This window comes from Protopterus annectens, chromosome 2.part1, assembly GCF_019279795.1.
Source record: "Protopterus annectens isolate FY-2018-M chromosome 2.part1, PAN1.0, whole genome shotgun sequence".
Taxonomy (NCBI): Eukaryota; Metazoa; Chordata; order Ceratodontiformes; family Protopteridae; genus Protopterus; species Protopterus annectens.
The window spans coordinates 74,878,815-74,904,184 of record NC_056729.1 but is presented as its reverse complement, the minus strand read 5'-3'; the positions used below and the strand labels follow the sequence as shown (position 1 = coordinate 74,904,184).

Here is a 25,370-nt window from a genome sequence, read left to right as displayed (position 1 = left end):
CTTCTACAGTTAGACAACCTATTGTTATGAGTAGGTAGAAATACTACTACTGCTTTCGCTTGCAAACCAGATCTGGGTGACTTACCCAGTGCATCATGGGATAGGGGTTAGCCTCGAGCCAGTAGAAGCTCTCGAGCTTTTGTATTAGACCGGAACCGAACCCAACCAGCAAGAATATAGGCGAGATGGACAATAAACATGGAACGTTATGGTGAGTACATAACTTATTTCTTTCCTTTCTCCATCAGACTACTGAACTTTTGTGAAAAATGAGCTAGGAGAGTGTCAATGCATTGTTCCCCTCCTACCACAGTTATGCTATTTATCTGGCTGTGCAGATCCTTACATATCCAAGCTCTGTTGCAATATAAGTATTAGGTTTTTCTTGTACAATAACTAACTGATGTGTATATTTAACGTTGGTCAACACCTTACCTTACTGTAGTGCTCTATGAAGTGCAATATAACCACACTGTGTAATATTCATGCTGACCATTCCATATGCTGCTTAGTTCTTATATTATAGTAATGTCATCTACATGTTTTTACTCAAGTTTCTTTATATGTAAAGTGTGTTTGGTCATTATGATATTATTTTATTCTAGTTTTACTTTTATTTTTATTATGTTAATTTCTTCTAATTCTTCTCTGTATGTATGTTTTTGCAGTGGGAACGAAGCACTGCAGTTTCGTTCAGCTACACTGTGGTGTAGTTCTGAATGACAGTAATGTTTTCTTTGACTTTTGACTTTGACAAATAAGACTAGTCAGACTAATAGGTCTGTATTTTCCAAGATCTGTCAAATGTTCTTCGTTATTAAGGTGGATGACTGTTGCAGTTCTGCATTCACGTGGCACAAAGCCTGTTTTAAGATTCTAGTTAAAGAATGACTCCAAGAGTCCTGATAAGTCATTTTAGACTATTCAGGAGGCATCCTGGGATGTTATTGGGGGCCCATTGTGGTCATGTTCCTGGCTTTAGTGAGTGCAGCCAGTGCATGCTCCCTAGTTGTTACTGGAGGGCTTATGTTAGAAGGTATTTTTGAAGGGATGGTTGTGGTGAGGTGGATAAAGTTGGAACCAAATTTGTCAGCTACAGGTTTGCTGTATCGCCAGGCTCAGTGAATGTGGCACCCTTAACCACCAGTTCAGCACATTGTTGTTTACTGGCCTTGAGGTTTCTGACATAGCTGTAGAAGGCTTTGTGGTTATCTTTAGTCTGGGAGACTCTTAACCTCGAAATCGGCTTTGCTTGACCTAATTAGCCCTCTTAGTTGCCTGTTGGTGAGCGAGTTTGTTTTTATGGGACTCAGCCTTCCTGATTTTTACTATAATATTTTTTCCTTTTGCTGTATATACTGTTGAATTTGGGGTGCCACCATGGTGGTTTATTTCTAGGGCTAGTCCTAGACTTACTTCTGGTAAGTATAGCAACCTCTGTTGCAGCCATTGACATGGTTGTACAGATTTCCTGACAGCAATTCAGCATAGGCTCCTATGTTCTCTGGGTTTGGAGGGGCATTGAATATTGACATTTGATCACTTAATAAAAGATAATTTGCCTTGGAACAGTTCCTGTTACTGGTTTTAATGGGCTTATGGAGTTGATTTTGATTTCGAAGGAGACAGCTTTATGGTCAGACCTTACAAGGGAGGATGAGACATGGGGGGGGTGCAGTGTTCTCCCCTTTTTGCAAACACGAGGTCCATTATGTTGGAGCCTGTAGTGAGCGTATTCCCCATTTGGTTGTGTGTTTGTATTAAGTTCAGGAATCTGGCTGCTTGTAGATTTGAGGCCATGTAGAATTCCCAGTCTATAGAGGGGTAATTAAAGTCTCCCATGAGTAGGGTGTTAGGCTGGATGGCAAGTGTCTCTAGTAGGTCCAGCTATGCATTGTGAACTTCTTGGGATATGGAAGGTGACCTGTAGCTGGCTAGGATATGGTATGGAATTTGTCTGCAGTGATCTGCACATGGAGAAACTGCAGCATGTCACCCTGTTTGGCCACTATAGAGGTATGCTCGTTTTTGATGTTTATTGAGGCACCTTCACCTTTAGCCCTTTTCTGTGCAGCTGTTGGTCTAAAAGTGTTGAAGACACCGAAACCTTGCACTTTCAGGGTATTCTGTGCCACTTTAAACCCTGTTTCGGTAACTGCACAGATGTCTATATTCTCGAGTGTGAGGAGGGCTTGGGGGGAGTGTAGTTTTTTGTTTAGGCTCCTGGCATTGAGCAGTAACACCTTGAGGTTCAGTTGACTTGATTTTGCTATGTTGGTAGGTTTGTCAGTTTGGCATTGTCTAAAAAGGCACTATGGTGGTGGATAACGTTTTAGCCAGTATTCAAAAACTTAGATGGGAGAGGTGGAGATCATTCTTGGCAAAGTAACGTGTTCTGTTAACCATGTCCTCTTAAGCTGGCAAATATTGTATCCCCTTGGAATAGTAGCAGAAAGACAGCCAGTTGTTGAAATCAGTCATTTTTGCTCATATTGTGGCATCATCCTCTGTGATGGTAACATGCTGCTCAGTGCTAGGCTCATATTAGCCTAAGATGTATAGTCTGAAAGCTCCGTAATGTTTATCTTCATGTAGTCCAGAGCAATACACATCTCCAGTCATTTATACCTACATGGACTATGATAGAATTATACTGATACCCGTTGCGTAATGACGTGAGTGCATACATGATTTGGTGGATTCTGGCTCCAGGTAAGCAAATAACAGATATGTACATTCTTCTTGCTCAGCCTTTTTAGAGGGGCATCAGTATATCTTACAGTGGAGCCCCTGTGACGAGAGTCATGGTAAGTGTGTTTATTTGCATTAGGGGTTAGTGTCTGTGGCTTCACTGAGAGTGACAGTATGTGTCGTGCTAGGTGGTGTTTCTTACAAGTACCTTTGGGCTTGCTGAGGCATACATAGCCTTGACAACAGGTGATCTAGGCAATCTGCTGTTGTTTTGGAAGATTACTTTTAAGTACTTGAGCATACATTAGTTTGTGTGGTTTGTACTTGTGATTTGGGTGTTGTCCGAGTGGTTTTGAAAACCTGATGTGCATTTGTATGCCAGAGTCTGTCATCAAGTGTCATTGTGTAGGTAGGTACACCTCTCCATACTGTATCTGCTTCTTTAAGGATTAAGTGGTTGTCAACAAACATGAGACAGTTGCTACTTTGTCTCAAGATGCCCATATCCACCGATCTAGCTGTAGAAAAGTTGGGAAATCGCATATCCATACTGTGTCCAGTCCTTTTGATTTGTGAGCTGCAAGGGGATGGTGTATTGGGGTTAGAAGGCTATTTAGGGTGATTTATTGGAGCAGAGTATGTGAAACAGTACTAAACTCTACTAACTTTAATGTTTTCACAATACTGAATTCAACTAAATCTGTTGGTATTGCCATTTGACTCCCAAGTAGCTGCTCTAAGCTTGTTGGGGCACAAGGTATTTGCACTATATAGTTACTTTACTGGGTACAGTTTTATGAATCATTCTTTCCAAGTGTGTGCTTCTGTACAGGGCACTGCTAACCCGTGCAAATGTGCAAACTTTATAGCAGCACAGAAAAAAACAGAAAACAAACTAATGACCCCCCTGACCAGTAAAATGACTGCACTATGAGTCCTTTTGTGTATTTCTCAGCTCATATAAACCAGGCAAAAGCATCCTGCCAGAAAATGAGTAAACCCAGTCCTAATTTAAAACACAGTAGAAGAGATCCACAAATCACTTAAACAACTAGCTGGAAATCCCTTGCTGAAGGCAATTTCAAGACAGTCATAGCAGTAACAGTGCAAGTAAGAGCAATTAAAAAAAATAGTGAAACGCACACATAAAAGCAGGAAACAGTAGTGATCACTCAAAATAACTTGTGTGTGATTTAACATTCAAAGGAACTTAACTTAGCCTGCATTCAGGAAGTGTTTTACTTGTATCCTTTGCCATCCAGGCAAAGAATCCAAGCGTTGCTGAGCTCCTGGAAAACAAACAGGAAACAATGTGTGTAAAGGAGGTTTAAGAATCAGGGGTAATACTGTTTTGCTGGGTGGGCACTCTGTGTCATGTATCTATGGAAAACAGTGGGTGGGAAGAGTGCATGTATAGCTTATACAACAGTCTGTAGCAATGAAGGAGGGAAAGGGCTTTGGAAATCAGATTATCATAAGGGGTGGAGGCTACAGGCACAGCCTTATTATAAAACAACACCAGCATTAATAGTGGGAGGGTTGGGAAATACCAGCCAGGGTAGCTAGAGAGGCATACAGTAAAATAAAGGCAGTATTGGAGCTCTTTCAGAAACTTTAGCTGAATGTGTTAGCGGGGGATGGGATAAGTGCAGAATATAACTTTAATCCGGTAAAAGATATAAGCAGAATATAAAAGCACTGAGTCGCAAACTGGAACAAAGACCATTACTTCACTGTTGACCATCTGTTACAGTTTAAGGCACCAGACTGTGCAGAAATTTACCAGTAACACAGTGTATGGAAAGATTGCAATAATAAATGACTAAATGGAAGTGCGGTATAGTGCAGAAATTTAATAAAGAAGACTAAGGTCACCAAACTAACTTAAAAATGCAAATAGATGGAACAAAGCAGAAAAGTACAAAGTATTATTATCACACAGGTCAGTAAGTGCGACTAAAATATTTAAGCGGAATTGAAATAAAATAATTTAATTCTCTTTCATTTTTTTTGTTTTGAAAAGTTAGTTACTGTCAGTTCCACACCTCTCCAAGTCTTTGATAAAAGACCTATTAAATTTGTTTACCTTGTATTTGGTCATAGAAAAAAGTGCCAATAAGATAATTACAGTACATCTGTCAGATCTTTCTCTGTTCTGTGTAAAACCACATGGATTGATATTAAAACCTTTATTTTTTTATGATTATTATAACTGCACTTTATGTTGAAAACTTAGGATCAACTGTTATACTTTTGTTTAGATGTTATGGACTCTGGCTGAGTTTTTAACACATCACTGTGACTTACGTAAGATGACACAAAAGATGTTCATGAGGGATAGATTGTATTTTGAATTTGTGTTTACTTCTATAAAATTGCTCTTGGATTGTAACCAAAGTTATTCAGAAGTTTGTATGTACGAGTCAAATGGGCCAATAGGTGCATGATTTGTTCAGCTTGGTTAGTTCACCTATGTAAAAAAAAAAAAAAAATATATATATATATATATATATATATATATATATATATATATATATATATATATATATATATATATATAGTACATCTCTAAGTTAAAATTATGATGTTAAGTTGTCAATCTCGCCTTCATTCTTGCTGGATGGGTTCGGAGCCGATCCTTTTAGCTCGAGAACTCCTTTTACCAGCTCGAGGCAACCCTATATCCCATGATGCAAGGCGGAACTACCTCAGATCTCGTTTGCCGCTTAGCGAAAGAGGTCTCCTTTGCCAGCTGAGGTAAGTTTTTCTTGTTAAAGAAGAAAAAGTTCAGTTAGGGTTTATTTTTTCCTTTTAGTGTTAGATTAGCTTGTACTTAGTTTACAGCCCACCCTATTCCCTTCCTTTTAAACTTTTATAACAGTTTTCAGTTTATAGTTTTAGTCAGGCCTAGTTCCCCAAGTTATTCCCTTCCTGTGTGTCTGTGTAGGGATTAAGTTGTGTGTTTGTGGGGACTGTTTGTGTCTATCCTTTTTTAGGATGTCTAAGGAAGGCAAGGTCTCAGGCTTCAAGAAGTGTGACCAGTGCTGTCAGAAAATGTCCCTGACAGACGGTCACACTTCTTGTGTATTGCCTGGGGCCTTTGCACCTGCAGGACTCCTGTGCGTTGTGTCATGCTTTTAGCCAGAGAGTCCTGCAGGAAAGGAGGAACAAATGAATCCTCCGAGGTTTACTTAAACCTGAAGGTTCTCCTCCTAAGTCAGGGCAGGAAAACCTCTTAAGTCACCGAGGCTCAGGCTACAGTGTCCAAGCCTCCTCCGGTGGCTCCCGCCGAGCCGATATCGGCCCGCTGGAGTCGATACTTCTTCTGTTAGAGTAGTGGGTTCGGTGCCGGCCGGCTCGATTCCTGACTACTGTGGCCTTGGCTGGAGCCGACACTTTATCCAGCATCGGAGCCATATCCTCAGCTCCATCTGGGGTTCAAGGGACTTCGGCTCCGATGGCTTCCCGTAAGAGATCCCGGTCCCCTTCTAAGTATTCACTCGGCTCCGGGTCTCCTCTTTGTCGGAGCGGAGCCATCGGAGCCGATCTTCGAGATCTTCCAGGCTGTCTGACCACGATTTGGAGAGGGTGGTAAGCAGGCTGTTGAAGTCTCAGGCACTGGCCCAAATGCTCCATAGCCCGTCTCAACAGACTTCGCTATAGCCCCATTCTTGAGATTCCTCCTCCGACTCCACACCAGAGTTCGGAGCCGGAGCTTGGGACAGCGACTGTTTGATGCCGGAGCCGATACATCCTTCGGCTCTGTCATCTTCGCCCGATCTCCTCCTTGAGACTTTCCTTGGAGGGATCCGCCGGGTTTCCACTGTCGGCTCCGAGGGGCTAGTGGCATCGGACCCTTGTCCGACCCGCTCTCCCTCTCAGGGCTTCGGCTTTGGTAAGTTCGCCGACATCGGCCTCGAGCCTTCTCTCTCTTGGAGCCGACCATTCCTGTCTCTTGTGTGTTCAGGTCTCCCGGGAGAGGAGCCTTTGAGGTGATGAGGAGTGTCCTGGCCTCTGAGCCTGGTCAACGGTCTATCCCTCTAGCTCCTCCCTCATCAGTGCCTGCAGATGCCTCTTGCCAGCCTCTTGCTCTCAGGCCCAGGGATCCATCGCCCCAGCTTTCCCCACTGAATTTCCTCCTCTTCTGAGGTTTCTCCTGACCCTGCAGGGGAACCCCTCGGAAGAGGACGTAAGAGGAAACACACAGACTCCCCTGAGTCTACTACATCTGATACCGACTTAGATGAGTCGGAGGGTTCTCTGAGGATGTCTCATTTTCAGACATCCTTGAGCTCCTCAAACAGAGGGGGAATTGGCCCTCCATTGACCCCTCCGAGGATGAGTCGGTATACCTGGAGACTTTGGATCCCGACCCTCCACCTCCTGGGTGTCTCCGCCTTCACCCACTCATGCAGGTAGTGGCTCTCCAGATTCTGTGGAACCTGTCCCCAGGAGACCATCCAAGTTCATCACGGCCCCTTCGGATAAACAGTTCCTGTCCAAAGGTGTCTCTGTGGATGCTATGGTGGTAGCGGCCACTAAGAAGGAATTGGCAGATCCTTCAGTACCTGTCCATCCTCCTAATAAGGATTCTAGGACCATGGACAGGTATGGAAAGCGGATGTTTTCTTCAGCGACCTTTGCTCGCTGAATTATCTTTGTCACTTCACCAGACTTCAACGAGATATTCTCAAGGAACTGGGAGAAGTAGTCCAGGATCCTTCTGCTGCTGGGGCTCAGGATAAGATTGCCTCTCAGCTTGCTATCCTGAATTCTATATCTAACTCCTCCATGCGGCTCATATCTTATGCGGCCGATGGAGCGAGCAGGGCCGCAGGCACAGGTGTTGCTCTTAGACGCCAAGCCTGGATGCGGCTGTGTAATTTTGCGGACCCTTTAAGGCGTCCTTCACCAACACCCCTTTGACGGTTCGGCTTTGTTCGGACCTCAGGTGAAGGATACTTTGACCAGATGTGAGCAGGACGGTAAAACTCTTTCTGCCGTTGGAGTCCAGTTTTCCACTCCTTCTAGACCATATTCCAAGGGTCAGAAGGGGGGGAAGATGTGGTTCCGTAAAGCCCAAGGAGCTACACCGGACACACGTGGTCAGTTTACCCCAGAGGCAGAGGGGTAACAATAATAGACGCCCTAGAGGCAGGGGGGGGTCCTCAGAACCAGGGCAACAGGGAGTCTCTTCCTGAGAAGCCCTTTCAGCATCCCTGAGGTGTTGCCCGACTGCCCACCCTTGGAGGCAGTCGGGGGAAGAATTTCGCTGTACCCAGTAGCCTGGCAATCCCTATCACAAGAGAAGTGGGTACAGTCGATCATATCCGAGGGTTACAAAATCCCTTCAAAGGTTTCCCTCTACAATCCCTTCCAGACATCTCACCCGGTCAAAGGGATTTGGCAAGACAGGAAGTTTCAAAACTCCTGGAAAAGAGCCATCCAAACAGTGCCGCAGACCAAGTAGGATCCGGCTTCTACTCAAGATTCTTTTGGTCCCCAAAAGGACGGGAGATTGGAGACCAATACTAGACCTAAGCAGACTAAACAAGTCTGTCAGAAAGGCAAAGTTCGGATGGTCACGCTGCAATCCATTCTGCCCTTTCTGGGCAAGGACAACTGGATGTGCTCTATAGACCTTCAAGGTGCGTACTATCACATAAAGATTCACAGGCTCCAGAAGGTTTCTCCGCTGGGCTGGGAGCCAGTCATTACCAATTCAGAGCACTGCCCTTGGCCTCACTTCAGCCCCCAGAGTGTTCACCAAATGCATGGCAGTGGTCACAGCTCATCTGAGACGCCGAGGATTCCAGGTGTTTCCTTATTTGGACGACTGGCTCCTCTCCCACCTCCAAGCATCAGCTTCTTCGTCCAGAGACTACACCCTACAGCTTTGCAAGAGTCTAGGAATTTCGTAAATTTGAAAAATCCTTTCTGCTGCCTTGCCAATCTATCACCTTTATAGGCGCAGAGTTAAATACCGTCAAAATGTTAGCCAGGCTAACAGATCAAAGGATTCTGGACATCCAGAAATTTGTTCAGCTTATGTTACAAAGCAACAAGATCAAAGCCAGGTTGGTCTTGAAAGTTCTAGGCCTAATGGCTGCAGCCATTGTTCTTCTTCCACTGGCTCGCTTCCACATGCGTCTCCTGCAGTGGATGTTATTCACGCAGTGGTCGTACCACGATCTGCCCATGAGACACGAGGTCTTAGTGACACAGTCTTGCAGGGCTCATCTACGATGGTGGATATCTTCCCCTCTTCTTCATCAGGGCCGACCCTTTGTCCCCCCTCCTCCAGTTGCCACAGTCACCACGGATGCCTCTCTGATCGGGTGGGGGGGGGGCATTATCAGGGCAGGATGGTCCACGGGACGTGGCAACCCATAGAATACCACCTGCACATAAATGTCCTGGAGATGAGAGCAGTGCTTTTAACGCTGCAAGCCCTCGACGACTTTCTTCCCACAGGGACTATTGCAGTACAGACGGACAACATGTCCGTGGTCTGGTACATCAACAAACAGGGCGGAACCAGGTCCTATCCTTTGTCGAGAGGCTCTCAGACTTTGGCAATGGGCGATCTCTTCTCAGCGGTTTCTGATAGCAACGCACATCCCCGGCAGGTCCAACCTATTGGCGGACAGGCTAAGCAGATCTATTCTGATGCCTCACGAGTGGTCTCTCAATCAATTTGTAGTGGATCAGATTTTTCTGAAGTGGGGCACCCCTTGTTGCGATCTTTTCGCTACCCCTCAAAACAGCAAGCGCCCAAATTACTTCACACTATTTCCTCTTCCAGGCCAACCCTTGAGAGACTCTCTAACCCAGGATTGGCCTCGGGGACTTCTTTATGCTTTTCCTCCCTTTCCATTGATTCCACAAGTCATTCAGAAAGCCACCGTTTTGAGAGCCAAATTGATCCTCATTGCTCCATATTGGCCTCGACAAATTTGGTTTCCACCTCTACATCATCATCTTCTGGTGCAGCCCTGGCATCTGGACCCAGTTCTGGATCTTTGATCCACCAGTCGGGTCAGCAGCACCGGGCCATTCATTCTCTCAACCTCACTGCTTGGTTGCTCCACTTCCTTCCCTAGCCAGGCTACCAATGATTTCTGACTCAGTCAGAGACATTTTAGTATCTTCTTTAAAGTCGCCCACTAGAACTGTTTATGCTAGCAAGTGGCGTTTTTATTTGGGCAAACGCCAGAAATATTGATCCTTTCACCGCTCCTGTACATTCTGTTTTGGATTTCCTGGCGGAGGTTTTTCATTCGATCTTCGTTATCTACAGTCAAAGTACAACTGGCTGCTATTTCCAAGTATCATGTTGGCTTGCATGACAATAACATCATGTCTCATAGGTTATGCAAAGCCTTTTAAGAGGAGTTTTTCTCCTCAAACCGCCTGTGAAACATCCTCCTCCTAATGGGATCTAAACTTAATGTTGGCATCCCTAATTCTAGCTCCTTCGAACCGTCTGCTACGTGTTCTTTGAAGTTGTTGACGGAAAACTATATTTTTACTGGCTGTTACTTCTGCAAGAAGAGTTTCTGAGATTCAGGCCCTCTGTATTCGTTCACCTTATCTGGTTTTTCATAAGGATAGGGTTTCGCTCAGAACTAACCCTTCCTTTCTTCCCAAGGTTGTATCTCAAGCCAATATTAATCAATCTATTGATCTACCAGTTTTCTTTCCTAACTATTCTGACAGAGCTGAACAGAAGCTGCATTTTTTGGATGTTCATCGTCAGCTCAGGTACTACTTGCATAGGACTAGACAAATTAGAAAATCAGACCAATTATTTGTCTCCTATGCAGAAAACAGGTTAGGTCTTCCAGTTTCTAAAGTGACCATATCTAGATGGTTGACTTCCACCATTTCCTATGTGTACTCTCTAAGGGGCAAACAACTACCTTCTAAGCCAAAAGCACATTCGACCAGGAGTCTATCCACCTCTGTAGCCTTTCAGGATAGACTTCCCATTGACACTATTTGTGCAGCAGCTACTTGGGCCACGCCTCATACCTTTGTGTCTCATTACAAGTTGGATTTGGCCTCCAGAGATAGGGCCAGTTTTGGTTCCACAGTTCTCAAGAGTCTGTTCCATTGAGCCACCCGGGATACAGGTGCTAGGGACGGTCCCATCCAGCAAGAATGAAGGCGAGATTGACAACTTAACATTTAGAAGTTATGTACCTACCATAACGCTCCATGTTAGTTGTCTTCTCGCCTTCTTTCCCTCCCTCCTTCCCCTGGCCTGGACAGATCTTGGAGAGTTCCTATTAGATTGCTTCCTCTGGAGCATTGTTATGAGGACTTCTTTTAGGAATCATGGTTCCTAATTATGTTAGGATAAGTCTTTAGCAGGGTCAGTTAGCTGCCAAACGAGATCTGAGGTAGTTCCGCCTTGCATCATGGGATATAGGGTTGCCTCGAGCTGGTAAAAGGAGTTCTCGAGCTAAAGCGAATGGAGCCGAGGATCGGCTCCGAACCCATCCAGCAAGAAAGAAGGCGAGAGAAGACAACTAACATGGAACGTTATGGTAGGTACATAACTTCTAATTATGCAGTGTGATTGTCGAAAAAAGATTGACAGTTACATATTTGTACCAATTATAAATGCAAAGAAAAAAGAAGCTTTGTTGTATTCCCCAGGCAGTATTTTACAGTGCATAGACGTGGTCTGTCAAATTTTCTGTTTTGCATAAGATGTTTGTCCTTTGTGATAGTATTTGATTTTGTGCTTCCATATTAACAATTAGTGCACTATGTTTATGTTGTAATGTCAATAGTTCAACAGAGAATCAAACACATGGTAGTGTTACGATAAGGTTGTGACTGATTTTGTCATGCACAAAAAGGCTGAGTGATTTTGTTGTGAAGATAGTTTATATCACGATTCTGCATTTTTTGTCAGAAAGCACACCATAAGGCCAAATTAATGCATAGAGTGACGAGGAGTAGCACTTGAGAGCTGTTTCTCTTTAAATGACTAAAATTTGATGTCATATCAAAGCTTAGACTAAATGATAGACTCCCTGACTGTATTTTCTCACCCAAGGGCTGAAAATTGCTAATTGCACTTTCAGTTGCCATTAGTTAGTTGTAGTATATTGGGCTACTTCATTTCCAATTAAATGGGAATGACAGATTTTTATTTTGATTAAAGCTGTGAATAATAAGAGAACTTGACAAAAAAAGTTAAGATTAGCTTCAAAGTCAATTACACTTTAAATTGAGTTTGTCGTTGTGCATTAAATGCTGTAACTCAAAATGAATGTTCCAGAAAAGTTAATACGGGGCTACAGATGAGTTGGTTCTTGGTTATCTGAAACAAAGTAGAGGTAAACTGCTTTTCCTTAAAACCAGCTGTCATATTTTTGACACTGTGTTTGTATATACTTACATGTATGTTAATTAATTCTCCATTTACCTATTTCAGGGTCATAATGCTACTGAAAATAAACTGTAATATTAAATATCTGTAATGTAGTCTCATGTGTTAGTTGCATTTGAACTTGAGGCGCTTCACAATGTGTCATCCATGGTATAAGGTGTTCCTGTGACAGCGGCTAACCACAGTGAGTAGCATTTGCTGTTTTCACTCATCACTCTGAACAGTGTCTCTTCTGAGAAGGTATCTAAAGAGCAAACATTCTATCTTTAAGAGGGTGAAACTAAGTAAGTCTTTGCAATTAGTACCTGCTTTATTCAGGATCCTTACACTTTGCAGAAGATGATTGGTTGGAAAGTACAACAGAGCTGTCCACAAATAAACAGCATATCTGCTGGAGCAGTAGGAAATGTAAAGTGAGGCATGACTGCATTTTCAAGCTGAATGTAGGCAGTTGCTCTCACCATTCATCAGTGATAGTTGTATGTGAAGAAAAGGAAACCAAATAAGATAATCATTTTGAAGCAGATTTACATTTTTGCATAGGAGTATTCTGTTTTATCTTTTCAGTAGCTTTCTTTCACATGTGCATGTATTGCTGAATCTCTGCAACAAATGTCTGAAAGCCTGAAGTACATATTACATAGACACGTTATGAATGAAGAACTTAAATGCCTGAAGTGATTTCCTTTGGGACGGTGTGCCTTAACGTATCAATTCTGGTGAAATTAATTATGATATCAGCATATCAACCATCACATTGGCAAGTATTTTAGTTATTTCGTTTCCTTGTTACATATCCCTTATTTCTAGCGCTGTGTCCTTCAGTGATGCATTGTGAAGCACATAAAGGGTTATGATCAGGTCTGTGGTTGTAACTGCATTATTATGTGTTCAACATATGGATGCAAAGTAATTCACCTCAAGAATGAAGTTCTGGAGTGTGAATGTTGGCATCCATGTCGAGAATGGCTCAATATAATTTCATTGAAGACCTAATTTGCAGAAAACCTATTCGTCGAACTTAAAGCATTGAATACCATTTCATACCATTTCAGCGAAGAATTACATCCTCAAAGAGATTTTCTTAGGGAAACCGCTGTTTGGCCACCAGAGTGATTGTAACACAAATTACATTATTTTAAACTCACCAAGGTGGGAGGATGTGCCCACCCAGTTATATATTCCAACTCTGACATCGCAGTACTTTGGGTAGAAGGGCAAATTTGTTACAAAGGCCAACTAACTCCCTTCCCCTGGGAAAAAAATTTCGATGATGTAATCCTTCCATGAAATGATATTTGATGCTTCAAGTTCGTTGACTAGATGTTTGGCGAATTGGAGTTTCGATGAAATAACTACCCATCAAGAACACATAACTGGTTGTGATCGGCAAGACCAGATCATAACTTTTTGACATGCGTGGAGTTTTATCTACTCCATGCAGTAGCTGTTACCAAAAAAAAAAAAAGCCAAAGTGTTTTACAAGCTTTGAAAGACAGTAAAGCCCTTATCGAACATGGAAAGCAAGTAAGGAAAAAAATCAGGGACAGTTTTTTAAATGCTACCCTAATTTAAATTAGTTGCAGACTGGCATCTGTAAACTTGCACGGGCATAGGAGGTAAGATATTCAGGGATTGTTGAGATTGAAGGAAAATCCCTTCCTTTATACCTAACCATTTCAGCACTTAAGGGTGTAAGCACTGTTGCTGTCTGGTCTCATGATACAGAAGTGCATAATATCTTCCTTTTGATATTGGACCGTAATCATGGCGCTCCATGCAATATATTATAGTTGCTCATTCTGATACAGATTAAGTATGGGTGATAATAAACTAGAATTTATAAAGTTCATTAAATGTTAAGGTTTGATTTTAAGTATGCATTGCAGTGTGCTACTGTTACATGCAGAGCTTTTGTATTGCATACATTTTGTGTCATCATATAACTGGCTGTTTAGTACCCCAGTGGAGGGGTAAATTAATTCATTAATTTGGTGCATTTGGGATAGGGCTTGATTTATGCCATTGCAAGGTGCAGAAACATCGTCTAATACACTATCAAGAAGTGATACGTTAGTTTCAGAAATTCTTTTTGATATATTCATCAACTTAACATGATTTCAAAAAGGCATGCTTTTTTTCTGTAGCTAGACAGTGCAAATAATGTTTATTTTAAATGCCGTAAGCTGTCATGGGACTGGGAAGTGTGTGGTATGTGCCATCAACATACATACAAATGCCTTCTATCACTTGTAAGGAAGAGGAGTAATTAGTTCTGCAAAAGAAATGAAACTGTTAATGCTGGTTTCCAAAGCAACTCGTACCAAGTAAAATGCCAAGTATATTAATCAAGCAGCTACAGATATAGTTATTATCTGTATTTCTAATAAATGTTGCAGGTTTTCCCCATTGTTAGCAGTCAGTGAATCATAGTTCAGAAGAAAGGATAATTAATATTCAGGAAAATAAAATGAGTTATTTCACCCATATCCTTTTATAGGGACAGTCAGCGAGAGATGTTCTAGTCTACATTTGGCTCCCAGGCCTCCTTTATGCATTTCTTCCAGTATCTCTCTTTATAAAGTTTATACAAAGAAACGCAAGGTGCAAGACCAAGATGTTCCTCATTGCCCCATTCTGGCCCTGGTGGGTTTGGTTCCCCCTCTTATGGACTCACTCACTACACCCACCCCGGGTGTTAGATCCCATTTCGGATCTTCTGAGTCACCTTCCCGGGATACTTCTACCAGCTCTACAAGCCCTAAAGCTTACCACATAATTTCTCCAATTTTAACTACAGCCAGAGATGCCAGGCTGTCTTCTCCAGTAGTTCAGATAAGTTCTTCTCAAAAGCAGTCAACTAAAAAGACTTCTAAAAGTAAGTGGAGAGTATTTACTTTTTGGGCATTATCAAAATGACTGGACCTATTTTCTGATTCCCTCCTATCAATATCGGAATTTCTTTCCAAACTTTTTGTCAAGGTTCTAGATTTTCTGTTAAGTTCAAATCGCTGCCATTTGTAATGTTCACATAGGCCATAATGACTCTTCCATTGCTTTTCTTAGAATATCCAAAGCTTTCCTTAAAGACATTTTTTTATTGAAGCTTCAAATTCGGGACCTGTTTCCTCCATGGGACGTTACAATTTTGCTTCATTTATTGACTCAGAAACCTTTTGATCCAGTAGCATTTTTTTCAAACACCTTTATTGAATTATCACTTGTGACATAGACAAGTTTGTATTCATATAAAAGTAATCAAACTATATTAACATAACAAGCATTATACTTCACATATGTTGCTATACATCATATAACCTACGCAACATTACATAAATTATTCACTTCCTGCCTTACTTTTTAAACAAGAAACATCTTTAGTAAACCATCACTTACTACAGAAGGAATCATACATTTACATACATGAAAACAAACCACACCGACACAATCCTAGTTGCAAGCATTTTACATCACAACCCATACTGACACACTCCCAGTTGCAAGCATTGTACATGACTTATAATCTACCCAATCTTTCTCACTCAAACATTACATAGTTTATTTAAGTCCCGCCGCTTTTTAAACCTCATTCCTCCCTTGTATGTATTGTTCCTACAGTTCCCATTTTGTCCTGTGTAGTTTGCTCCTACCCTTTTCTAAAGATCTCAGTTCCAGTTGTTTTAGCTCTGTTACTACATTCACTACTTCCAGTATAGTTGTGTAGATTTTTATTTCCATCTTCTAATAACTGTTTTTTGGCAGCCACCATTATTAGACACAGCAAGGCCTTATCATATTCTTGGCAATTCTGATTCTGTATCATAGCTCAGAACAATCATCTCCCTCTTCAGACCAATCTGCCTCCCCCCAGCATCTCTGACAGTGCATCCCGCAGGGAATCCTTAAAGTCCCCCAACTCACCACACTCCCAGAAAATGTGTTCCCAATTACCTCTTTCTTCCCCTTCACACCTCCAACATTTGCTGTCTGCCTGAGGAAAAATTATCTGGAGACTACTTGGTGTATAAAAATATCTATGTAAACCTTTCCAGACAAAAATCCTAAATCTTCTAGATTTTGTTGCATATTTGGGAGACATACATCTATCCTCCCATTATTTCTTTGTGAATTGCTTTTCCATTCTCTCTTTCCAATCCTTTCTAACCTCCTCTGGCTGATTCATATAGTTGTCATGCAGTATTTTGTATGCTATACTAATTATTCCTTTTTTAATGGCAGTTTCTGTTCTAGATTCTATTAAAAACTCTACCAGTGCTGGTCTTTCGTTTAGGACACCCCCCCCCCATTTCTTTCTGATTGCCTATACACCGATGTCAATCCCTGATAGGGAAGGCAATCTCTAACCTGCAGTACAAGTAAATTATTGGCATCTTCCCATACTATCATCTTTTCCTGTCTAGTTATTTGCTGCCAATAATTTGGTTCCTTTGCCAATTTTCTTTAAAAAATTCCAGCCACCTCTTGCCTATAGTCTGTATTGTTAATTGCAGTCATCCCTGTTGGCAGAATCTCCTTTCTCCATTTGTGTGTTGGTTTAGTTCTTAGAATACTGTCTGCTACCTTGTAGACACAATATTCTGTATGATTATTGTTATTTTCCTTAAAGGCCTGTATCCAGAATCACAGTTTCTCCTTGTTTCTTGAGCTTTACCCCGTTTCATCATCATCCCTTTCCACTTTGACTTCTAGTTTTCTACTTGTGCTATGTACAGGAGTCTTAACTGTGTAGCTCTGAAATACCCCTTCAGACTGAGTAATCCCAATCCACCCTGTTCTGCTGGAAGAATCAGTGTATCCCACTTGACTCTTGCCATCTTCACCTCACAGATAAAGTCCCTCAGCTCTTTATTAATTGCTTTCCAAGACTTCTCCTCTTGTTGATAAAAATGTGGCTGACTTGTGTACAAGAATGAAGAAACTAAAAACATTTTACCTGCTTGTATCTTACTATGTCCATATAACAAAGTTTCCATTTTGTCAGTTTTTCTATTATCTTTTTAGTCTCTTCCCACATATCCTTAGCTGCCACGCTAGAATAATTTTAATTCATACTCCTGAATACTTCTTTTTATTATGTCCCCATAAATATGGATATTCCTGTACCAGTTCATTATTATTATTATTTGTTTATTTACATTTGTTTACCAGGAAATTCCGACTGGACGCAGGTCCTTTTTCAGTGGATGCCCAGGGAGAAAAGCTCCACATCATGTACATGATAAATAAGAGTTACAAAGTTGCAGCAATAGTAAACAACATTACATGTTGTTGGCTTTAATATAATAACAAGATATTGATTATCAATGATATATACAGTAAATGTTGCAAGTTAAGATAGTTTCTTCTCGTTTATAATATTAGTAACAAAGTTGTCAGACAAGATGTTAAAGTATGTAAAGACAACTAGCTATTTCTGACTGTGGTTAATAGTGGCGGTAGTATGGTTGAGTTAAGAGTCTAGGTGGGGGGGGGGGTAAGGGTGGGGGTGTTAGTCTGGATTAGAACAAGGACAAAGCCAGTGCAAATTTAAGTGGAATTTGAGCGCAGTCTTGAAAAGGCTGCTTGGAAGGTAGAGTAGTTATAGAGGGTGGAAGATTGTTCCAAAGTTTAGATATGGTACATGAAAATATGGCTTCTCCTGCTGAGTTTTTGGGTTTGATAACAGTGAGTTGATTTTTGTTGCTTGAACTTAGGGGCCTAGTGGGGTGATAGGGTTGGAGAAGGGTTTGAAGGGAAGAGATGTTAAGGGGGTGGTTAATAAGTTTATGAGCGGTAGGAGGTTCCAGTGGCAAATTTAGCAATTTTGTTGCAACAAGCATCCAGCTTGTGTATGTCTGTCGGTCTGTCTAAGGTTGGTATGTAAGGGGGGTGCATAGAGAAGGGTGGGGATTAGCTGGGAATTGGCTATGGAGATTCTAGCTGCCTTGGTTACATAATTTACCACTATTGCCTTTGTTTTAGCTTCATTAATTTTGTATCTGGAAAAGACCTGAAACTGTCTCAAAATGTTCCACAACACTGTAATGTCTTTTTCTGGTTTTGTCAGGTATAACATATCATCTGCAAATAAAGCCAGCTTTTCTTGACTACCATACCAATTATATCCTTGAATTTCTGAGTCCCTTATTTTATTTTTTTTTTGCCAGTGGTTTTAAATGTAATGCAAATAATAAAGTGGAAAGAGGGCACCCCTGCCTGGTTCCTCTGCTTAATCAGAAATTATCAGAGAGGACCCCACTTGCTTTAATTTTCGCCTCTGGTCTCTCTCATATCTTCTTAATCAATCTTATAATTTTTTCAGGAAATGCAAATGCTTCCATTGCCCTGCTTATGAAGTCCCAGCTTACTCTGTCAAATGCTTTCTCTGCATCTAGACCCACCAACAACAACTGGTATTTTCTTACATTCTGCTTCCCTCCAGATATTCAGTGTTCTGTGAATGTTGTCAAATGTTTGCCTCCTCTCCACAAAACCACATCGATCCATCTCTATCAGTTTCTGCAGTACTTTTGCCATTCGTTTAGCCATTGTAGACATGAACATTTTACAATCATGGTTTAGTATTGAAAAGGGCCTGTATGAAGTTGGATCTGATAGATCTTTACCCTCTTTAGGTATTGCAGTTACCACTGCTTTCTTCCAGGAAGGTGGTACTTCTCCTCCTCTTAAGAGATGGTTAAACAAAACCTTCCGGATCTTTATCATTTTTTTTCCTCCTAGCTTCCAAACTTCCACTGGAATACCTACTTTTCCTGGGGACTTTTCTGTAGATTGGTTTTACACAATTTGATGCAGTAGCATTGGTTGGCCTTAAGTATCTTTCTTGGAAAAACTGTTTTCCTAATTGCTAAACACATTTTTGAATTACAAACACTCTTATGCAAGCCACCTTTGGTATACAGGGCATTGTCCAACCCCACTCTGATGGACCTCCTTCATATCCGCAAAACAAACAGCACCATAATTACCGGTTCTACCCTTTCCTGTGATATAAATATGACCTGCTGGAGAGACAAGTATCTATCCCAGAAACTACCACCCCATCCATGTGAAGCAGATGTCCTCCCTACCCCAATCCAAGTGTAACTTGGACAATTGGATAGGGAACAGGAAATTCATCCCTTATTTGTCACCTATGTCTCTAATGGACACAGGCAGACTGTAAATGGTTCATCTCCCAGGCCCCTGCTTGTAAATGTTACATCTCATAAGCCCCTAATTATACATATCAAGGGTACCAGAACTTGTCAGAGATTTGGGATGCATGGCTGGGTTTAAAAAGGCCCTTGTGATCATTAGCCTAGTAAACACCTATGATCAAATACAGTGTCTCATTGTAAACAAATCCTATTTTTCTCCCAAATGTCTCCTCTGAAGAAAATTTCAATCAGTCCATTGTCTTACCAGTCTTTTTTCCCTATCACTCTAACAAAAGAGAACATATGCTTCATACTCTAGATGTTCACAGACGGATCAGATTCTGCTTACACCATGCCAAAAATATTAGAAAATGAGATCAACTATTTGTATCCTTCTCCAAAACAAAGTTGGTTCCACAGACCCATAAGTCTTATCATAAAATTAATTGCTCTGGATAGAGCGGACCTCTGAACACTGAACTAGTCAGTTTGGATTCATCAAGAACAGGTCGCAGGTCATGATTTCTGTTTCTGGTGGATTTTTTGAGAAGGTCACTAAAGCAGTGGATGAAGGCAAAGTGGTACACATCACATACCTGGGCCTGCCAAAGCATTTGATACAATTCCCCTTTCAGACATAGTAGAAAAGCTAAATAAATTGGAAGTAAACCCTTTAGTCACACGCTGGATTGTCAACTGTTTCACAGACAGGATGAAAGAAGTCAAAATAGGAGAAGTTACCTCAACAAAAAGACCAGTCACCAATGGAGTCCTCTAGATTTCTGTGCTGGGACCTCTCTTGCTTGGCATCTATTTTTCTGAAGTAAAATCCAATACCAAAGGGGTCTGGTTGACTAAGTTAGCAGATGACTGCAAGCTAGACGCAGTTATTTAATCCCTAAATGACTTGGCCATCCTGCAGGAAGGTTTGTCTCAAATAAATAAATAAATGGTGACAAAATTGTGGGCTGAAACTACATGCCAAAAAATCCATTGTTGTATCCTCCGGGAAGTAATCTACCAAAGGGAACTACCACATTGACAGGTATGCCCCTTAGACTTAACTGACTTGGTCAGGATTTGGGAACTTAACATGGACAATGATCTAACTTTTGACCAATGTGTTAGTTGTTGCAAGAAGGCCCTTCTATATTACATAGTTTATTAATAGAGGGATTGTGTTGCCTCTAGGGATGTCATTGTCTCCCTTTACATAGCCATCATTAGGCCAGTCATTGAATATAATGCCCCCTTTGGCATGAATCTGTCCAGACACATGCAACAACTGGAATGCCCATAGAGATACCTTACTGAAAGAATCCAAGGCCTAAGTAACATGTCCTACATGGACTGACTCAAAGGCAGGTCACTGTATTTTGTATCCTACAGACTGCTAAGAGGTAACCTGTGTCTAGCATACAAGGCATCCTTTGATCCATTATTGATGGATTATTGCACATCAAGTCATTTGCCATTAGAAGTAACTTGGTCTAGGCATGTAAACTTCTTCTGCAACATCAACAAAATAGTTTGGAGGGACATGTATATCTCACAGAGGATATCACTGCTCTGGAACAGACTCCACATTAAAAAAAGGTCATCCCTGTCCATTTTCAAGCCCAACTTAGCTCTATGGATGGAAACAGAAAAATTACCCCAGAATTTCCCCTTGTACTATTAACAGAGGCAGCTCATAAATGCTTTGTCCCGTGCATGAGTCCCCTCAAAATATGTGGTATGATCCCAGTTATTCTCATTAGGGGTCATATATAATTATTGACCATGGGATGGATAAAGCCAGTCTTAAACAAAATTGGATAGGTTATTTTGAGCACAAAAAGAGAAACTGCCTTGGCTTAAAATGGCCTGCAAGGGCAGCTATCCTGGTACTTACTTATGAACCTATGAGTTTTTATTCTTATCAAGATATTTTTGTCTATGGTTAGAAACAGCCAGCAAACTCTGAAGTATTTTGGTCAGAAAGTGGAAATTATGGGTAATGGAGGAGTCAGAGTCTCTGATCCAAAGTTCTGGAAGAAGACACTGAAGTCGGATCAGATTCCAAATCTTGAACCGGAAGAAAATGAGACAACACAGATCTGTCGTTATGGTAAGGAAACAACTTTCTTTTCTTTTGTATTCATTCTTCTTGCACTGGACCCCGCAATGCAACTCCATTCACCCACATCTGTAATGTTTTATCAAAATAATATGAGGATTTCTGTAAACATCACTGCTCGCACTCTTCAGCTGTTTGAAGTCTTCCAGAGTGTTATTTTCAAAATCCTTTTTTATGTTCAAAACTCTACCAGCCAAAGATAAAGGAAGCCTGCCAAGATCTATCCTTCACAGAGTAACACAGAAGCAAAGGTCTGAACATTATTCTTTCCTCCATAACTCCCTATTTCTATAGTCAGCCTTCCGCATTATGCAGCTCTGCAGCATTTTGATGTTGCAGGGCATGTATGCTGTCAAGGCAGGGATCCCTGCAACAACAAAAATTACCACTGACGCTGCCAGTGTATGATGGACACTCTAGCCATCTCTTAATATCAATAGACAGTGCCCAGGATTGAGGACTGAGTGGATATAGCTGTTAAAGGGAAGATTGATGGTTAGCAGATACAATGGAGTCGGGGGGTGGGGGGGGCAGTACATAGAATATAATCAAGTGTAAAACTAACCAACCAGGCAAAGCCAAGATAGTTACTTTAGCCTTGTAAACAAAATATAGTGGTAGAATTTTACAGATCAAACATTCAACTTTAGGTGTATCATCACATTCCTTTATAAAGCATTATGGTCTGGTTAATCACTTTACCAATAGATCACACTGCCTTGATGCATGCTGATCTCCCTTATACCGCTTTGGAGTTTTGGGGACATGGCTTAGGATTCTAACCAGGTGTTACAATCACTTTGGAGAAAAAGAAATGGCAGCAAGTATGCTAGGGTACTCATCATAGCAGTTGATATTTGAGATGGCTGTTTGTAGTGGATGTTCTTCAGTTCGCATTGTGATGCTGCAGCTTCAGAAGTCTAGCAACATGACCCCAGTTAAGTATAATTCAGATTTATAATTTTGAGTTGTCATTTAGTCTTCCTTACAGAATTTACTCCCTCCCACCACACCTTTGGAATAGAGTTCACTGATGGGAAATCTTGGTGGTGTACATAACCCAATATTCCTAAAATAAGGATGCCATACATGTACCAGGGCTGGCTTGTCCACCTTGAGGGCATGAGCATGATAATTTCAACTATTAAGGGAAGATACAAGGAGGATGTTTCACACACCAGACAGGGCCCTGTAGAGGATCAGCTGATGGAGAGAGTACCCAAGTATCTGTTGTGTATAGAGACATTTGCTTCAGCTACTGGTGAGAATCTCACAGTCTGTCCATTTCGATAAGGTGTCGGCCTTAATTCACTATCACCTTACTTCCCCCCGTCTGTCCATTGCACTGCGTGATCTCTTTCCGGTGCATTCTTCAGCTCTGTGACCAGTGATGGTGGGCAATTTCAAAAGGGTTGGGACTGGAGTTGCAGGAATAACTACCAGCTATAATGGGCATATGGACATACACATGCATGCAGGCAGATGCATGCTGTTGCATACAAGTATTCATGCGTACGCATGGGCATGCATGGGCACAGAAACACATGCATGCATGCATATATATGTATATATCTATATATATATATATATATATATATATATATATATATATATATATATATATATATATATACACGCACACTTAACACACATTTTCTGATACTTATTTCCTGGATCTGCTGCAGCTGTTGTATCCTTACAACATTTTTCAGCTTAGCGTTTGAAAAAATTATACCCTGTACTCCAGGCTAGTTGTCAGTGACAAAAAAACACGTGCTCCATTCATTAACAAGAGACCTGTCTCAGTTTCACAGCTTACCATTGCATTATATATTTATTTTTCTTTTCTAACCTTACATGTAATGGGATCCTATCTCGCCTACATTCATGACAGATGGGTTCGGAGCCGATCCATCGGCTCCGACTCGGCAACTTATATACTAGCACGAAGTCTCTCATTGGCTGGGCTATACCCTATCCCAGGATGCACTACACCTGCTTCCCCAGATCTCGTTTGCCGCTTTACAAGCTGGACGTGGTCTCGACTTGGCTGGAGCTAAGTGTTTATTTTTACCTTTATTGGTCCTTGACCTTGGGGTTCTTTGTTATATATTAACCAAACAGCTGTTTTAACAGCTTCTTTCTACTATTTGTGAAGTTTGAGTGCTTGAGTGTCGTCTGGTACTTGTTCCTTTTCCGTCGGGCAAGGCCCGTTTTAGTTAGAGGGCCCTTGCCCTTTCCTTGTGTACCATTTTAGTTTAAAGGCTTTTTGTGTTATTAATTTTTGATCCCTTGTGGTTATTTGTCTTTTCGGCCAAGCCCGTTTAAATTAGAGGGCTTTGAGCCGTTGTTCTGTTGTGTCAGTTTGTGAGGTAATTTTTTATAAAGTGCTTGCGCCAGTGAGTCTCGCGCTTTTCAGTTGGCGCTTTTTCTCTTTTTATAGTGCTTAAATTTTGTGGTGAACTCTATTTGTTGTGTTACCTGTACTATGTCTAAAGAACAAAAGTCAGGGTTTAAAAAATGCACTCGGTGCAATTATAAAATGTCCATAACAGACAGCCATTCAATTTGTGTTTATTGTTTGGGGCCGAAACATCTACAAGAGACTTGTAGCGTGTGTCATGTTTTTTCTGCTAGAGTTCTTCAAGAACATAAGAACAAGCTTATTTTAAAAGGGCTAATTAAACCCTCCTTTGAGGAAGCTTTGAATCCTCCTGTTGCTTCCAAAAAGAAAAGATCGTCGGCTCCGACAAGTCCGTCGGAGCCGACTTCTAAAAAGAAAAAGTTGACCTCTTCTTCCTCGGCTCCACTGACTTCGGGGCCGAGTGTTGAAGAGTCTGCCTCGACTACTGCTCCATTGTCTTCGGAGCCGAAAGTTGGAGTATCGAGAGGTGAATCGCCTCCATCGGCTCCAATGGTTTCGGAGCCGGTGGAAGTGTGCAGCTCCGAAGAAGGCTTCTTCTGCGCCGATGGTGGTCCATGAGTTGGTGGAGTCGGCGCCGACAGTATTGGAGCCGTTTTGGAGCCGGTCCCCTTCTCCCTCGGAGCCGAGAGGAAAATCTTCTCGAGTGTCTACCTCCTCTAAATCCTCGAGACTATCAGATTCGTACCTGGATAGGGTTTTACAGAGGCTCTTCCAATCTCCAGTATTTGCTAAAATGGTCTCGGCTCCAGCACAGTTTGCTTCGATCCCCGACACTTTTGATTCCTCCTCCAACCTCCTCTGAGTTGTTGGAGCCGGTGGTGGTGAAGCAATGTGGAGCCATACGGTCGGAGCAGAGACCCCTATCAGGCCTTTCCGACCATGCTTCCTACCCTGTCCTCCGGTTCAGGGTTTGGTACTGCGACCTCTACAGCCGGGCCCGAGGGGAATACTTTGGGATTAGGTGCTTCGGTGCCTAGTCTTCCTCTCGGAGCATCGGCTGCTGGAATTCCCAGTGCCATCGTGGCATCTAGACCAGTGACTTCCTTGGATTCTGGAGGTCCGGCCTTTGAGGCCATGAGGAGTGCGCTGGCCATGCCCTTGCCGGTTCAACTAGACTCTACCTCACCGTCCCTAGACTTGGAGACTGGTGCCTCTGTTGCGTTGCAGCCCCCCGGCAGCGGGGCCCCAGGGCTTGAGGATACCCCCATCGGGTTTCTTCCGGGTGGTCCGTCCGAAACTGCTTCGGACGAACCCCCACGGAAGAAATTGTGTAAGAGGAAGCACGTAGAGTCCCAAGATGAGTCTATTACATCGGATACTGACCTCGATGATGCTGAAGGGTCCCCCAAATCATCTTCGGATGATATCTCCTTCTCAGATATCTTGGAGATTCTGAGACAGAGAGGTTACTGGCAAGCCAAAACCCCTTCAACTGAGGAGTCAGTCTTCCTCAAGGCCTTTGGGGCCCAGCCCTCCACCTCCTGGGTGTCTCCGCCCTTCGATGAACTCCTTGATTTGATTTCGGGTGTGGGAACACCCTGATTCTGTGGAACCGGTGCCTACGAGGCC

The 25,370-nt window shown here is 42.1% G+C and overlaps 1 protein-coding gene across 1 annotated transcript in view; it reads left to right on the top strand.

Moving 5' to 3' along the window:
• Nucleotides 1-25,370, top strand: part of LOC122794826 (extended synaptotagmin-2-like) — a 443,380-nt gene that overhangs the window by 374,725 nt on the left and 43,285 nt on the right. The window contains exon 6 of the mRNA XM_044063431.1: nt 21,184-21,367. Coding sequence (XP_043919366.1) covers nt 21,184-21,367 — 184 coding nt within the window. The remainder of the gene's footprint in view (nt 1-21,183; nt 21,368-25,370) is intronic.